General features: G+C 44.5%; 1 protein-coding gene and 1 pseudogene across 1 annotated transcript in view; both read right to left on the bottom strand.

The window, feature by feature from the left end:
* Window positions 1–17717, bottom strand: part of ITGB5 (integrin subunit beta 5) — a 115526-nt gene that overhangs the window by 96674 nt on the left and 1135 nt on the right. The window contains exon 2 of the mRNA XM_011368299.2: window positions 8428–8513. Within this exon, the coding sequence (XP_011366601.1) occupies window positions 8428–8513 (86 nt within the window). The remainder of the gene's footprint in view (window positions 1–8427; window positions 8514–17717) is intronic.
* Window positions 816–1823, bottom strand: LOC105288424 (annotated as a pseudogene).

The following is a 17717-nucleotide window of genomic DNA, read 5'->3' as shown; positions in this document are numbered from 1 at the left end:
GTAATGGAATTTTTCAATGGCAAAGCAAATCCAGGATTCTCTCTGAGCACCCTTTCATGGCTGTGAAAACTAAGTTCACCTCCTCTAGCTGGTTGGATGCCCATGCTATACTGGATAATCCTCATAAGGGCTGGAGGAGTTAGGACACTGACCTGCCTCTGCCCCTTGCAACAATTTGCCAGGAAGCCCTGGATGAGTCGGGTGTCCCTTGACCACTGTGTTAGACGCCAGACTGCTGGCAGAGGCACAAACACAGAGAGACTCGCTCTTCATCATGGTCAAGGATGCCCCAAGACTAGACAATATCTGTTAGAGTCTTTGCAAGACACAAGACCAAGAGCTCAAGAAGACTTTGTAGTATTTTTAAATAAGTAAAATCAGATGTGTTGTTCTGGGCCTCTGTGATAGTTGTGTGTGTGTGCGTGTGTGTGTGTATTTTTATGACTGATTTTTTTTTTTATTTTGTATACTGAACCCTTGAAGATCTTGCTTGTTAAAACCTCAGAGACTGCATCGTAAATTTAAGTGGCTCCACAGATGCTTGTGAAACAAGGTGAGAACTAAGATTATTCTAGCTTAAAATGATTATCCTTAAAATTATACAAGATTTCAAAGCTCGAGTTTCCATAACTGGAAATTTTCCAAGTGGTCAAGTTTGGCTCTGATGAAGCAACTCTAAAAAAGAAGTAAAAAAGCACAGGGATAAGGGAAAGCGGAGTAAATGTCCTAAGGGCCCTGCAGGTGTCAGTCTGCTGTCCTGAGATGTCTGAAGCAGAGGTCTCATTAACTGTCTAGAGTTGGAAGGGCTCAGGGGCTTGCCTGCTCAGAGCTTACTTAGCTAGGGAATTTCTGAACTTCTTGCTGACACCCCGGGCCTTGCTGACAGCTCCTCCAAATTCTGAGGAGCTAATCATCTTTGACCCAATTCTGATTGCTGAGGTATACCTGTCTGGAACAATCCAATGTGGATGCCTACCACCAGGTCAGCAAGGAAAGCATCTTCAGCCTACCCAGAGTGATGGGAATGCCTGACACCCCTCCCACTGGTCTGGAACAGCTTACACTCTGGAAGAGACTAGGTCACAGAGCCAATCTGCTTTGCTCTAGGCAGAAGGCAGTTACATGACTCATCCACAGCCTCAGCCATTTGCTTTTGGGTTAGTCCTCAAGATCATTCCCTATTGCCTGGACCTTCCTGGTCATCCTGCTTGAAGGGATTTTTAAGAGCACTACCAGTCCTTAATGGAGGACATGTACAGGGTCACTTGCTAGTCAGGAAAGATGTACCTGCTGGGGTCATCAGGAGACTTAAAGTCCAAGTCATACCTCCCAGACCTGAAGAACTCAGAGGCAGCCACATCTGTGTCAATTACAATCTTATTTGTGTAGCTGGCTTTCACAATTGCATGCTTTAGAAGCTCTGAGGCTTACTTAATCTCTAGGATGTTAGGAGCAAAGCCCTCTTCATTCCCCTCATTGGTAGCAGCTTTCCCTATTTCTTCTTAATACCATTCTTCCAGCTTGTGCTAAACCTCAGCTCCAACAGACATGGCTTCCCTGAAGTCTGCTGCATCAGCAGGGAGGACCACTTCTGCATTGTCACCGAGTTGCCGGTGTGAGAACTACCACCGACCACATTAAAACTGCAACTTACAGGATGACTTCAGAAGTGCCAATCAAGTCAGCAGTGTGACAGTTCAGGAAGCCCCCTTCTCAGCATCTTCAGCCTTATAGACAGCATAGGGACACCCTATTATGGCGTGTACACCAAATTTAGATTTAGTCTCCGTGCCATTCATCCCTAGCATCAGTTTGTCAAAATCCTATTTCATAAAATTTAGTTTCTTGCTACTTGGGGCAGGTGCAATGATTTTATTGATGTGCTTGACAGCCTTTGAGACATTTTTACCTATATATCAAATCTTGTCATCGTTCCAGAGCTTTAGGACCTCAAAGAGACTAGTTGAGGCACCTCTGGGCCATGGCAGGTCTAAAGAACCTTTTAAGAGTAAGGCAGTTACCTCAATAGTTGGATCCCCACAATAGTCTAAAGTCCCTGACATGGAATCTGAAAGTAGCCATGGCTAATTTCTAGCCATAGGTTTCACTGCCCCCCAAAAGGACAGAGTGCTGCAGACCCCAAAGGAGGTGTTAACTTCACAAGCCCAAGAACTTCTCCTCTATTCCCCTGAGCTTCCTTCTAGGTATTTTAATTAAAAAAAAAAAAAAGACATATGCATATTTAAAGAGAAGAAACCAAAACCACAGAGACCAGGAGCATATCTTGTGATGATTATGACCTTCCAGATAAACAAATATTATAAAGACAATGTCTCAATACTTACATTTCCAAGCTCCAAATTCAATGAGTGCAGTTGCCCCAAACTACAACCCCTTGGAGAAAAGGAAGACTTATAATTGAGAGAATCCTCCTGACATGAATGACATCCTGACATCTGATGTGCTAAGAGCCTTCAGATTCCAGACACCTGACACCCAAACCTCTGCCAGGTATCGGAATATAGCAAGTTCTAAGGGGAAGAGACCTTGGATGTATCATCTGGTGCCAGCCCCTCCATACTGTGGGTGAGGAATCAGAGGCCCATATGCCTGAATTCATGCCTAAGTTCACTTGAGAAGTATAAATTCATCTGTCTTCAGCTTCTTGGACCCAAGTTCAGTGTTCCTTGTATCATCTGCCTCCCATCTCAGCCGAGGCTGCTGCTGAATTTCACGGCAGGAAACTAACTCTATGTCCACAGATTCCATCCCTCTGAATTTAGTACAATTGACTCTCAAACAACACAGGTTTGAACTGCACAGGTCCACTTATGCGTGGATTTTTTTTTCAATAAATACTATATATATTTTTTCTCTTCCTTATGATTTTCTTAATAACATTTTCTACTTTCTAGCTTACTTTATTGTAAGAATACAGCATATATTACATATAACATATAAAATATATGTTAACTGACTATGTTATTGCTAAGGCTTCCAGTCAACAGTGGGGTATTAGTAGTTAAGTTTTGGGGGAGTTAAAAGTTATATGCGGAGTTTTGACTGTGAGTGAGATTGGCACCCCTAACCCCGTGCTGATCAAGGATCAACTATATTTCCTTGCTGCCCCAAATGCAGAGATTTTCCTGACACCTATCAAACTTGGAGGATCAATGTCCTCTTGATGCATAAAAATGGGTATGGAAAGGGAGGGAACTTGTATCTCAACATGGAAAAATGAAAACTAGCTTCAGGATGGGCTTCTGATGGGGCACAGCTCAACTGCGTGCTATGCTCCTAGTGCTCCACACTGGAAGAGTTTCAGTTCGTGAAGGAAGCATTTGTCCACAGTCTCCAGAAACACAGTCATCAACCGTCCAAAGGACTCATAAAGGGTAACTGCATTGCAGGCAAGTTACCAAGAGAAGCAACAGAATGAGAACAGGAACTTGGACACATCTTTTATGGCTTTTAGTTACTATGTGGTAATAATATAAAAAAGGGAGGTGTTCCAAATTTAGATCCTTTTAATTTGTTGCAACACTGGCGTTTGCACTTTCTCTATAACCTGCCCCTCTCTACTCCCTCCATCCCTTATTGCCGAGGATATAATGAGGCTGTTTGTTTTAACGTTGTAACACCTAATTCCTCCACACTTTGTTCATCAAAATCTCTTTCCCTGCAGGGAAGGCCAGAGCTCAGCTGGCTCTCAGCACAGCAGTCAGGCATCTCCGCCAGCGCAAGTTTGTCTGCCTATGCCACCCCCGTCATTACGTTATCTGTGGACAAGCCTTACTGCTGTTGCTAAAGGCTAAAACTAAAATGATGTGAGTGGTTGTTTTGAGGGAGAGACAAATTTTTGTTTGTTTGAAACTGCAGGCCCCAGGAGAAGAGGAACCCAAGTAGGAAAGGAGGCAGACAGGCCCAATCTCTGGAACGAAGATGCAAACTGGTAAACAGGCAGGAAGCCTGGCATAGAAGAGGGCACAGGTGGGGAGATGGCTGCCCTCCAAGGCTGGCCTTTCTCCTGGGATATGGCTGAGTTAGGCCCTGTAACCTGCCGAGGCTGCAGCTCTGGCTTGGCAGAGTCCTTGTGAATTTGGGGAGAGGGGAGGAAGGAGAGAAGGTAAGTGATGCAACCCTAAATCTGTGCACCAGCCACACACTACCACGTGTACTTCCTGCCTGGGGACAGAGAGATCCTTCTGTCAGCTTTTAGTCACTTAATGCATTGGATAAAAGCATCTACAATAGGCCAAGATTATTCTTTTCATGACCACAAAAGATGTCCTCTCAGGGAATCCGTATTGTATTGTGAGCTGGAGTAAATGCTCTTTTTTTTTTTTAATTTCTTCCCAGCTCAAAGGAAAATATAGGTAATGTCTCCTCTACTTTCCCTGCCACCACAATTTCCCAGAAGGTCGGGTTGGCCCATCTCGCTTCTTAGCCTCTAATTTATCTCCTTTCTCACATTCCTGCCTCCTGTCCTACTGATCCCTTCATTCCCACTTCTCCACGTCCACCTCCAAGGCAAAGACCCTTCAACTTAGCCTAGGCTTCCCTAGTCTTCTTCCATGCCTGGCCCTATTTCCACCCATCCAAAATGCCACAGACCTTCCTATTCTCCCTGAGAGATTTTGGCTTCCACAGGACAGCCCTGTCTACCTGGTCTTCTCCTTTCAGCTTCTCAGCAGCCTGTACTGCCCATAGCCACATAGAGTCAAGGCAATTCACTTTCATACCCTACAGCCTCCCCACTAATGCAGCCCTAAGCACAATTTCCTGGCCTGCCTTTGCCTCCTCCTGCTCCCACCAGCCCTGCTTTCTGTCCCACAGGGAACACAGGTTGCTCAGCACTGCCCACTTCTCCTCAACCACTGTCCTCTTGCAAGGCACACTGGCCTCTCTGCTGCCAGCACAAGCTGCTGGTCCACAAAACTCACCCTCCCTTTCTTCCTGGGCACACAGCTAGATTAAGTCTCTCAGTTCTCATTGCACTTAGGCATAGTGATGTGACTGGCTTTTAGACAGGAAAATGTGGGTGGAAATAATATAGGCTGCCCCAAGGCCTTGCCGTAAAAGAATCCATACACATTCTTCCCTGCACATTCCTCTTTACGGCTAGCTGAGTTGTGAAACTTACTATCTTAGAGCAAATTTCCACTTTAAAAAATGAACAAAACAGACAACGAGCTGCCTGAGTTTGCTGTTTTGTGCTGTGCAGCACATACAGCACCCTACGTGTCCAAGCTGGCCGAGAAGCAGAGGCCAAGGCTGTTTAGAAAAGCCTGAGGATGAGAGTCACAAAGGACAAAGGACGGGCTGAGGTGCGCAGTGCAGACAGGTGATGGCAGGCAGTCCCTTACACATCCTCATCTCAAAGTATGGGAGAGTCTGGCACTCTGGTCTTGAAGCCAGAGGGTGTCTGAAACCGCCAGGTAAACTACAGTTAGAAAACGGAGAGGAGAGAGCAAGGTTCATGGGGCCGTTCAGCAGGCATGGGTAGGGAGAAGCAGCACGTGGTGCTGGGCGGGACACAACGAAGACGCCGGCTGACCCAAACTCAATACGTGTGGGAAATAAGTAATGGGAGGACAGACTGATTAGAGGAGGTGGAATTAGGTTACAAAAGGTGCTAAATGTAAGGAGTCCCCACCTCCCGCTCAAGTGAAATAAGGAAGTTATTGTGGGATCTAGAGCAGGGGAGCCCCAGTGGAATGTGTGCTAGGATTAATCCATGGTGGTATGCGGCGACGAAGCGCCCACAGATCAGAATCCACAAGAACTCAATGGTTAGGGACCTGGCCTTCCGTGGCTGTCCACTTGGTCCGAACCCTCAATATACAGACACATCGTATGCTCTTGGCAGATGATGTCCCAGGATGTAAGGTTAGGAAGGTACTCAGCCACACGTACTCTGTCCTGCTAAGGGGCAGGAGTTGATCAAAGCCATTCTGGAACTCTCCAGACCCAGCTCCCTGAAACACACTCAGACCCTGCGGAAAGTTAACTCTCAGTGAGGATGGGAAGTTGTATTCCAGTGCAGGTATCATAGGAAGTTCTTCAGCCAAGAATGGGGCTCCGTCTAAGCACAGAAGGCTAGAGCGGGAACCCGGATATGGGCTGGGACAATGATATGCTCCTCGAAACACTGTCATTCATTGTCAATATCAGGACATCAGGCTCGCGGAAGTACTCATGCAAGAAAGGAAGAAACCTAAAGTAGACCACTGATCCTGGTATCCAGATCCCACTGCTCGTCCACATTTCACTAGGAAATACTCAGCGATGACAACAGGGGTCTGCTGGATGACTCTCATTCAGTCATTCAGGAGGCTCAGTTAATTAGGAGTCCTATCCATGCGCCCTTTCATGCACCCATCTCATTTTATACTCAATAACTCTGGAGGGTGGGAATTGTCTTATTCGTTTTACATATTAAGAAACCGAGAGTAAATCATGGCAAAACTGGGATTTCGACTTCAGTTTTTTAACTCCATGACTTTTTAGCAGGCTTCTTTTATCAAATAGGACTTTCTGCCAGATTCTTGGCTAGATCTAGAGATACCAGGATGAATAAGACAGAGTTTAGGTTCTCGAGGAGATGATGATTTAGTTGGTTACAGGCATGAAAATGAATGAACAGAGTAAGAGGTTATAATTGCTATTTAAAGAATACAGAGTATGAGGGGACAAGGAAGTGGTCATGGCCTGCGTATGCAGACGTGCAATAAAGAGTCATCCAACAAACTCTTTCAATCAATGTTTACCGAGCAACTCCTGTATGCCAGGCACCATTCTGAGTGCCGGGGATACAGCAGTGAAGAATACAGATAAAACTCCTGCCCTAACATTCTGGTGGAAAGAACTTACATTCTCACATGAAGTGGATGGACACATGTACAGACAAATAGATAGATGGGTGGATAGACAGATGGACAGATGTGTCTGGGGGAAAACCATGAAAGTCTTCATAGACTAAATGAGGCTTGAACTGATTGCTGAGAACTGGAAGGCAAGGAGTTGCTCAGGAGAAGGAGGGGAATGCCAGGAGGCCACCAAAAGGAGCCTCGCAGGGAAAGCCAGGAGGGGTTCATGGGTCAGGGCTCTCTGGGAGTCGTCAGGTAGTCCCTTCCGGCTCAAGTACGGGGGACGGGGGGCAAGGGACGATGGTGAGGGGCAAGCAGGGGCCGAGGAACTTGGGTTTGTCCTGCAGGTCATAGGGAACCAGTGAAAGGTTTTAAAGAACATTTATAATAAAGGCATTAATTAAGCACAAATCAGTGAAGGGTTTACATACTGGGAAGATTCCTCTCTGAGTCCTTGTGTCATAGTCTTACTCTAGTAGAAGAAATTCCAGAGCAGTCGTATGTAAGAGGCACTGTAGCCTAGACGAAAGGGCTCAGGCTCAGAAGTCCAAGAAGCCAGACTCAAACCCTAGCTCTGGAACACCGTGAAGCCTGGAAACAGTCACTTTACCTCTCTGAGCCTTGACTTTTCATCAAAAACAGGTATATTATCACCCACCTGACAGCTGTTGTGAAGGTTAGAGGTACTATGTACAAAATGTGTGATATCTAGTAGGGGTGCCTCCATGATCATTTTTAGCCATCGTAGGCTAAAGAACTCCCTAGTCTTCTGAGGATGGATCACGGCAAAGAAAACTGGCCTCCAGGGGCCATCTCTTGGTCCTCCTGACAAGCACCACACACTGATTTGCAGAAGTTGAGCCAGTCCAAAACGGCAAGTTTGGGTTCTTTCAAAAACAACCTTAATGGTGTGCTAGTGTAAGAACAGTTCATGCCCCATGGATCTAATGACAGTTTAGAAAATTGACCCAGAAATTTCCTTCAAGACGGGAAGTTTAAAAATTAATCCTTCCCCAATTAGCCCACCGAGCTTGATACTTGTATTGGTTTAATGCTAGCAATCTGCCTACCACCACCCCAAACTTACAGTCCTTCCTATAGGTCTTGAAGAAAAGCAGCCATTATTTTTAAATAAAATTATTCCATAAAGGCCAGTTCCTGATCTTCATCCTCAAATAAACCACACTAAGATGACCAGCATCCACCAACAGGCCACCCACCCAGGCATGTTTTGAATTGTTATGCAACAAACTCACTTCACAAGCTCAGGTCTCTGACTAAATAGCAGAAAACTGTCATAAAGGGGTTTCCCCACAAAAGGGAAGGAAGGCCTTGTTTCTCTAAAACAGGATTAAAACTTTCACCACTATCTAGAAACCCAATTTAACCTATCATGTTATAAAAATGTTGCTTTTCTGATCGCTCTGGAAAAAAGAGGACGAGGCAGCTTGCAGAATCTGTATACATTTTCTGTACAGTCAACTTGTGTGCTGAGTTGTAGCCCACCCCCCACCCCCACGGCATTCCTTCTTCTTCCTCCCCTCCCCCGCCCACATACCTCTTTGGAGCACCAGGCACATTTGGGGTGGATTAGCAGACATTCTTCACAAGAGGTGGCACTTCCACGAGTGCATATGTTAAGACCTTCAAAGCAAGATAAAGATGCACCAATTAGTTCCTGGCCATAAACCTTATTAATGAGGCCTTTGAATGGAGTGGGGGGAGGAGTCACTTCCTTTTTTAATAGGGGGCTTCAGTAAGGCTGAAGGGTATAGGCCTCAGTGCTAATTGCAGGTTAAGGCTCATGGGCCGAAACTAAACACTGATGGTTTTTTAAGCACCCACCGAGCATGGCACACTTGTGTTAACTCCTGTTTCTTTTGCTGGATCCATTTGGATTTCCACTCCCTTCCCTAATAGAGCAGGCTCTCCCTCACTGAGGCGGAACAAGGCTCCTTTACACTTAGTCCAGCCAAAATGACAAAAAAATAATAATAACAACACAGAAAAGGCTAGAAAAAAGAATAGATTGGTCTCCTGCAGGCATAAGAAAAGAAAACCCTAAATCAGGTACTATCGCACTGAATCAGCAATGTACTGAAAGAAGTCAGCACAGCCCTTAGAAAAAGAATGTAGCCCAGGAATACAATGCTGGATTAAGATCAAGAAAATCCATTAATTCAAAAATCTACTAGCTGGTCAAATAAGAAAAACCGTGTCATCACCTCTGTAGGTAATGAAGACACATTTGATCGAATTCAAAACCCATCTTTGACTTTTAAAAAAATCAGAAACTATGATTAGAAGGAAATTTTTTTATTGTTGTAAAAGGTACTTATCTCAAACGAGGGGCCAGTCCTCCCTCCCATTAATCTGAGGAGGGGTCTCTTGAGGCAGGCTCTACAGTACTGTAAATGTTAAATGCATTGTTCCCTCTCCTCCCCCGACCCCACCCCACACTCCCACCTCCTACCCACCTGTACCCTATTCCACTAGCAGCACAGGTACCCTTGGTGAAACTTACCCCTTTCTTTTCCTTCCTCTTTGAAACATTAGCACAGACTTGTTTTGACTAAGAGCAGAACTTGTTGATTTTCTCTGAATGAAAATGACTGTTTGGTCCCCCACAACACTAACAGACTCACTGGTCTCTCCTGGTTGTTGCCTAGAGGCACACTGGATGGATGGAATAAGGAAAACAGAGGCCCACCAGTCCTAGGAAGAAGGACTCAGACCTTGAGAGGGGAAAAAACGTCAAAAAGATAAAAAAAGGGAGAGTGGAGGAGAAAACATTGGGAGGTGGATGGAGCTTGTTCTCTATCTCCGCTAAACACCATAGCATTTACTGTGAGGCATTTTGAAACTCTAACACTTCTTTAATTGCTCATTTTAATTCCCTGCTTTTCCTTTGTCATTAGCAATAAAAACCCACAGAAACTGGGTGACACAGGAAACTACACTGTATCACCCCAAGGGACACTAGAGAGATAAGAATGGTAGATGGAATAGAAGGAAGGAAAAACTGACAGGACCTTAGCTGCTGGGGAGAAAGGAAGGGTGGTGGCTTTGAGGATATGAACAAGTTTTCACCAGCTAGAGACCCCTGGGCCCCTCATTCCCACCAGCCATCACCCTGTTGGGTGGGATCCCTGCCTCCCACCCACAGAGCTGGGGGACCCAGTGCAGGCATTACCCAGACACCATCTCACTGCCAGGCCTGCAGCAGGACTCTGGGTACAATGCTGGACTCAGAACACATTTTTCAGGAGAAACGAGCTGGGACCAACCACTGGGCCTAACTTCATTTAGGCAGGAAGAGCCCATCCCAGGGCTAAACACTGACCAAGAAAGTCTTAGAATCCAGCTCACCCAGAAGTTGAGCCTTTCTGTCTCCTGCTTTGTAGTTACTTTTAAATAGGCACTTAGGCCTTTAAAAAAGAGAATGCATACATAAAAAGAATTTTAAAAAGCCAGTTCCATTTTTCTGTCAAATCCCCTTACCTGTCAGAAAACATTATCTAAGGAGGAAAAATCAAATCTAGAATGAACGTGACTTTCCTCCCACTCTCCTCAACCTCCTCAAATACAAACTCAGCCCTTGTGGTGTATCGTTTGTTTTGATGTATAAAATCACTTCCGTAAAAGCATGAAACTACAGAACCTGGGAGCTAAAAATGTTTTAAGATGAGCTAGTCGAGTCACTTCATTTTATAGAAGAGGAGGAAAATGAAAGTAAGTGACTTTAAACAAGGAGCCCAGTCTACAAGAAAGAGGTCAGAAGGGGTGCTGGCCAGCAAGTGCCCAAATCAGGTGGTGGTCCCCACACCATCCCAGACTCAGGGCCACCTGACCAGTGAGCTCCAGGGGCCTCTGGAGACCTCCAACAGGCCTTCAGTCAGAAAGGAACTTGAGGTTGGATGTCTCATTTACATTTCTGCTCAAATCCACATAAATTCACAAATACCACTTTCTAATTAGCAGGGCCTCTTCACTGAGCTCTGGGAACTTGGGTGGGGGGGTCTTGGGCTCAGGGCAATAAGAGCTCTCAGTTCTGGCCCAGATCAAACTGGGCTCTAGTCTTCCGCTTTGCCAACCTAAAAGACCTTGGACATAACACTGAAGAGGCTCAAAGGATGTGGCAGACATCTGGTATAAAAACATACTGAACAACTGTAAAATATTCATCAGACTACATTGCTAACTGTTTCTATTTATTAGTACACATTCATATGCAATAGTAAAGTAGTTTATCATACTCAAAGTACAATAAACTCTAAAACTAGGCTGCTGCTTGGACAAATTCAAATTCAAGAAAACTGGCACTAAGCATGCCAAGCACTAGGGTAGAGGATGCTAGAGATACAGAGATGAATGACCCAGGCCCTCTTCCCTGGGAGGTCACAGCCTGCCAGGTACTAGGTAGCAGATAAGCACGCCAGGGACCAGTGGCATTGGCTGTGTGGTGACATGTGTCACAGTGCCAGAGTTACTGCCTTTGGCATCTCTCCTCTCTCCACCTATTAATATTTCAGAGAGTTTTGATTTGGCTAGATGACTCACTCGGCACCAATAGCATTTCGAAAGGAAGGAAGCAATGAATAAAAAGCTAAACGGCTGGAGTTCACAAATGTCACGAGTGTTGTGTCTAGGTCATGGAAATAGGCGTTGGCAGTCCAGATGACCACGAATCTTTTCTTAGTTGCTATTTGCATGGTGACTATTCCCAATTCAACTTCCTGTAGCCCTTAATGACTCTGAAGCTGGGGGTTTACTGCAAACCATAATCTAAAAATATGTTCTCCTTCCGAAACTCATTGACTCACCCATCTTTTCATCAATCATATGCAGGCACCCACCATGTGTAGCCGATCACTCTGTCAAGGTGTATGAAATGTTTGTCTCAATCCAACCCTTCCTGCCTTCCCCCTCCAGCCCCATGCAGTTCAAGCCAGGCCCTCCAAAGATTCCTACAATAGGGCTCAACTTCCTCCATTCTGCCTCTCCCCACTTCTGTCCACCCTACGTGTCCAAGGTCAGACAACATCTCCTGAAAGACATATCCAGAAGTTGAAATTTCCCGATCCAAAACATTCAGGTGGGTAATAACAGAAGGGAGAACTGAGCCGATATGGCTCTACTGGCAAGGAGAGAGAAGACATTCATTTGGAATGGTGGGAAAAGCATAATGGGTATAGAGGGTGTACACCCACTCAAGGAAGCACATGAACAATGAATAAATCATGATATTTGGAACTGTTAATGTCTGTGCCATCGCCTTCATGATACGAGTGCCAAGCCAGGCTAGAAAAATACAGTTCTGAATTACATTTTAGTCATTGTTTTTAAGATAACAGAAAATAAAAACATTTCATTATTCTTATTGAAAAGTGAAATAAAGGTGGTAAGGTACTAGAGTGTTTCTTCCCATGAACCACGTTTGCCGGTTGTCACACAATAGGTAAATTATTTCCAGTACAGAATCAGGCAACTAAATAGTCGTTGGTCTAAAGCTGTTACCATGAAATGTAAATAGGAAGGATCTCAGTCGGGTCACATCTTAGACGGCTTTTCTGAACATCAGACTTCTGCAGAACACCCAACAATGTCAGCTTTACAGATACGACTTTTTTCTTTTTAAATTAAGTTTATTGGGGTGATACTGGTTAATACAATTATATAATTTTCAGGTGTACATTATAGTTTGACATCTGTATATTCTATTGTGTGTTTACCACCCAAAGTCCAGTTTCCTTCAGCTACCATATATTTGATACCTTTACCCACTTCACCCTCCCCCTACCCCCTAATATTTGATGACTTGTTTTTTAAAACATCAATTCATATAATGGAATAGCATGCAGCTTTTAAAAAAGAATGTGCATGCTCCCTGTATACTGATATGAAGTGCACCCTGATATACTGCTAAGTTAAAAATAAAAGGCAATGTGCAGAACAGTGTAGTTTAGTGCTATAGTTTAGAACCACCTTTCAATAAGAATGGGGGAGGGATATCTGTGATATATTTATAGAAAACACTGTGGACACATAAGAAACTTACCAGGGACAATCTGTGCAGGGGGTGGGGGGACGGTATCAGGGCAATATCCTGGACTGATGGGCAATAATGGATGAACTTTCTCACTAATGCTTTTTAAAAATTATATATTACCTACTTTAAAATTAATTTTTAAAAAGGCAATTGATTACTTCTATGATCTTCCTCCAAAAACCCATAACTCTACCCTAATCAAGAGGAAAAACATCAGACAAATCTAAGTAGAGGGACAGTCTACAAAATATCTCCTCAAAACTGTCAAGGTCATCAAAATCAAGGAAAGACAGAAAATGTCACGGCCAAGAGGATCCTAAGGATACTTGACGACTCAGTGTAATGTGGTACCCTTGATAGGATCTTAGAACGGAAAAAAAGACATTAGGTAAAAACTAAGGAAATCTGAATAAAATATGGTCTTTAGTAATAATAACATGTCGATGTGGTTTATTAATTGTAACCATACCAACATAAGATGTTAATAATAGGCAAAACTGGAAGTGGGAATAGGGCATCTGTACTATAGTCTCAATTTTTCTGTAAATCTAAAACTGTTTACAATTTTTAAAAGTTTGGTTTTTTTGTTTTGTTTTGTTTTATTTGTTTGTTTTTATGCCATTGAAACCATAAAGGTGAGGTGGAGAAAAATCAACTAAGTACCAACCAGTGTGGTTAGTATCAGACACCTAAAGGTAATTAAGACCTGGGCAATTTGCCGTGTAGCAGGTGAGGCAGGCCCCTCCAGCCCCAGTCAAACAGAATGCACTACGAGCCAAGGGAAGGAGAGGCCCGTTCTCCTCCACTTGAAAGGATGCAGAGAAGCCTTCACAGAGGAAGGGACATTGGAGCTGGAATTATGGGATGAGGAGAGGATACTCTGGGCATAAAAGATTCAAGTACTTGCTCTGTCACTGACCGGCTACACGACCTTGGGCAAGTCACTTAACCTTTCGGCCTCAGCATTTTCATGAAAACAATTCAGGGGGTGGACTAAATGGTCTCTCTCATAGATTCTAGCTCAGAAAAATCTCGACACATTCAAGTGGGTTCTCTTTCCCTGAGAATGTTTCTTCTTAAAGTCCCTGACCTCAAAACTAGTTGTAGGAGGCAGCAAGGAGGTGAGGATGGGACAAACCACACGCACACACATACACACACATCACCAAGACTTATGTTCATCTAGTCATTCAACGAATATGAATATGATCCTAAACATCATTCTAGGCACAAAGATGAATAAACCAACAAATCTCCCTGTCTCAGGGAGCTCAGATCCTGGTTGAGGGAGACATTCATTTGGGGAGAAGGGCAATACACAAAGTAAGTAAGTACATTAGATGGTGATGAGTGCTAAGGAGAAAAATCAAGGCAGGAAAGGAGGTAGGAAGAAGGTAGGGCAGAGGTTGCAGCTTTAGTTGAGAGTGTCCGGGGGAAACTTGGCTGAGTAGGAAAGGACAGAAAAGGCAGGTGGCAGAGGAAGCCAGACATGCAGAAGCAGGGAATAGAGTACTACAGGTAGAGGGAAGGGCCCGCAGCAGCACGGGAGGCGTGCTAGAAACTGCAAGGAGAGTCCAGTTGCTGGAGGGAAGTGTGTGAGGGGAAGTGGTAAGAAAAACAAAGTCGGAGAAATTGGAGAGTAAGAGGAGGGAAAGTTTATGGAGAACCTGGCAGGACACTGTCATGACTTTTAGAAGCAATTGGAGGGTTTTAAGCAGAGTGACATGATCAGATTTGAGCCTTAACAGGATCACTCTGAATGAGAGTCGAGAATAAGTAAAAGCCTCAGCTCTACAAGAGACAAGCAACTGTCTCTGAAAAACTCGGGTGGAGTTGAGGGAGAAAATCCAGTGAGAGGGCACCCACACTACAGCACCCCTCCAAACACCTGCCACTGTGGATGTGTCAAGGCCTGTCTTGGAGCAAACTTTTCACTGTGTGGCCCAGGAATCAAACTCTACATTCAACGAAAGAAGCAGCCTCACAAGTAAATGGATGCCTATAGTTAGTTAGTGTTCCTTTACATTTATAAAGGTCATTAATCTCATTCCAGCTGGAAAGAAAGAAAACAAACCATAGCTGGGGCTTTTCAAAGCCCTCAGCCCCAGCCACATGAAAATACCTGTGAAAAGAGACCCTATCCCATTAACCCAGCTGCATACTGCCACGTGAAAGGACACTATTATTTAAGTACTGTGTAATTGTCTCACATTGCCGATATCATTAAAACTTCTCAGAATATTTCCATGAACCAGCTGAAGAAGAAAAAGTAGTTACCAGGGCAGGCAGGCACAAAGGGCCTTTTGCCAACTACTTAGATATTTTAATTCTCTGTTGCCTCAGTAGCTAAATAAGCATGGAGAACAAGCAGGAGAGGAATACTAATTAGAGCTAATTAGACCCTGCCCTCTTCTGCCTCAATCCCCTTTATAAAAAGCCCCCTAATTCAAGGATGATGGAGCCAAAATGTAAATACCCAGGGTAAACAGCAGTCCACAAACCAAGCCCCAGGTTACATTTCATTGTCCCGTCATTTCTAAACCTATGTCTGGTTACCTGAAGAGAGCTGCAAACCCACAGCCTAATTCCAACAGCCCCATCCATCATAGACCATGGAAAATGTGGTGGAGGTCAGCGGGGAGAGTGCTGCCAACAGGAGTCCACTAAATAGACTAAAGGGCTCTTAAGATTTAGAGCATTCTAATATGCAGGGTATCACTAAAAGAACATTAAAAACAAAAAATACTATGATAGCAAACAGGACTCCAGTCCTATAGTAGGATTAATACCATGCTTCCCCCTCCTTAGAGCAAGAGCCTCACCCCAGAGAAACCCTTCCTTGGTTCTGTGGGAAGACCAGTTTCAGAGTCCTGTCCAGAGGCTCTTGGCCACGGCATAATGAGATAACCCAGGGACCCGTCACAAACTTGTTTGAAATGAGCCCCCTTAAATTAAAAGTCTGTTTCCTGCTGAATTAAGCACAGAAAGTATGGTGATAGCAACTGACAGACAACTTGGCTAATGGTCTAGGGACACCCAAGCAGGCATGGCTCTGCAGGTCATTTCTTTCTTTCACTGGGTAGTGAAGGTTTTTCTTTCAAATCATGTTCCTAGTAGCAAGACAGAAAAACTCCTGAGAAAGTACCTGCAGGGCTTCAAGAAAAAAAAAGGGCAGGAAAAGAAAAGAAAAACTGTTTCAAACTATGTTTAAAGTTGTCTGAGGACCACTGGGAAACTAAGAGAATTCACTCATGTTGTGAATAAGCCCCTTCTAACCTTGAGAAGCAACAGGGCATAAGAAAGAGGTGACCAAGTCTGAAGACCAGCTGATGGGCTTGCTGTATCACCATTCTGCTCATCCACAGGGGACTGGCTGAGCAATAAGGCAACATCAGAAGAAAAGAGAACTCTGAGGGTTTGGAAATATTTCACCATGGCTCAATGCTTTTTCTCTACCGAAGCTGTGTCATACAGGACAAAGGACATTGGACCAAAAAGCCTTGAGGTCCGTTGACAAGAAGAGTGGACAAGTCACTTCGCCCTCTTGGGCCCGCCCACAAAATGGAGATCATTGTGAGGATCTATACTAACTTTGAAAAACAGAAATCACAATGCAAATGGAAAATGTATTGAAAAAAATCTTTGCAACTGAAAATATTTGAGCTTTTATTAGAATCACAGAATGTCAAGCTGTAAGAGAATTTAGTCATCTCTTTTAGCAGTTCCTAATTTTTGGATTTCACAGAATATTAAGAACAAACAGAAAAAGGGAAAATTTATATCGGATTGCCAAATTTTTTATTTTGCCAAAAATGAAAAACTATCCCCTGCTACCACTTCAAATCGTTAAAAGAAAATAAGTATCCCACGAAAAATAAAAAAGATGACTTCAAATTAAAGGAGTGCCCTTGCGAAGGAGGGGAATGGTTGCCAAAAATACATTCCTGTGTGTGACAGAGGCTACATCTCCTCTTTGCATTTCCCTGGGGGGGCCCTTCAAAATATCAAGTGATGGGCACTGGTTGCAAAGATGGGTGTTTGCAAACCACTGATATATTCCCAGCTCTGTAGTGATTAGTTTCCCTTGAAAGAAACCTAGCTACAGTATTAAATTCGAATTAGAGCCTGAAGGAAACATTTTGTTTGCTCAGACCCCTCCTCCGCTCTCAGACTTAAACTTCCACTGCTTTTATGTAAATGAGGCACCGTAGGGGAGACAGTCCTGCCCTCCCTCGGCAGATGGCACTTAGTTAGTTCACAAGAGCAACCCAGTACCTCGGCTTGAAAGTGAATGGAGCATCCCGATGCACAATTTATTTCCTACGGGAAAAAGAAAGTTTGAGTTTCCCTGCTCTTTTTTTTGGAGGGAGTGGAGGTAGCTCATCTGTCGGGCGGCCCCGTAGTCAAACAGAGCACCCTTCCAACGAGGCCGCGGAATTGCCACATCCAGCCCTCTCCCAACTCCGAAAACTTAAAGCAGGTAACAGGGCTTTTCACACAGCTGCCAGCCCACGGCAGTGTCGCGCTAATGCAATCAACTGCGCACACACAGACACACACGTCTCCACTCCTCTCCTCTGCCCTCTGCTCCAGAATCCTCCAGAGTTAGAGGAGTGTGCGATACGGAGCGTTCGTATCGCGGGAGAGATCCAGACAGCGGGGCTCAGATTCGGAAGTCCCAGACGGGACTGCGGTTTGAAACTTGGGTCTCCCTTCGGGTTTGTGGTGACTTGAGGAGGAAGCAGGGGCATTACATCTTTTAAGGACGGCAGTCGGCCTGGGCGCAGTGAAACTCTAGA

This window comes from Pteropus vampyrus, unplaced genomic scaffold (genome assembly GCF_000151845.1).
Source record: "Pteropus vampyrus isolate Shadow unplaced genomic scaffold, Pvam_2.0 Scaffold1, whole genome shotgun sequence".
Lineage (NCBI taxonomy): Eukaryota > Metazoa > Chordata > Mammalia > Chiroptera > Pteropodidae > Pteropus > Pteropus vampyrus.
This window is presented reverse-complemented; position numbering and strand designations above follow the sequence as displayed.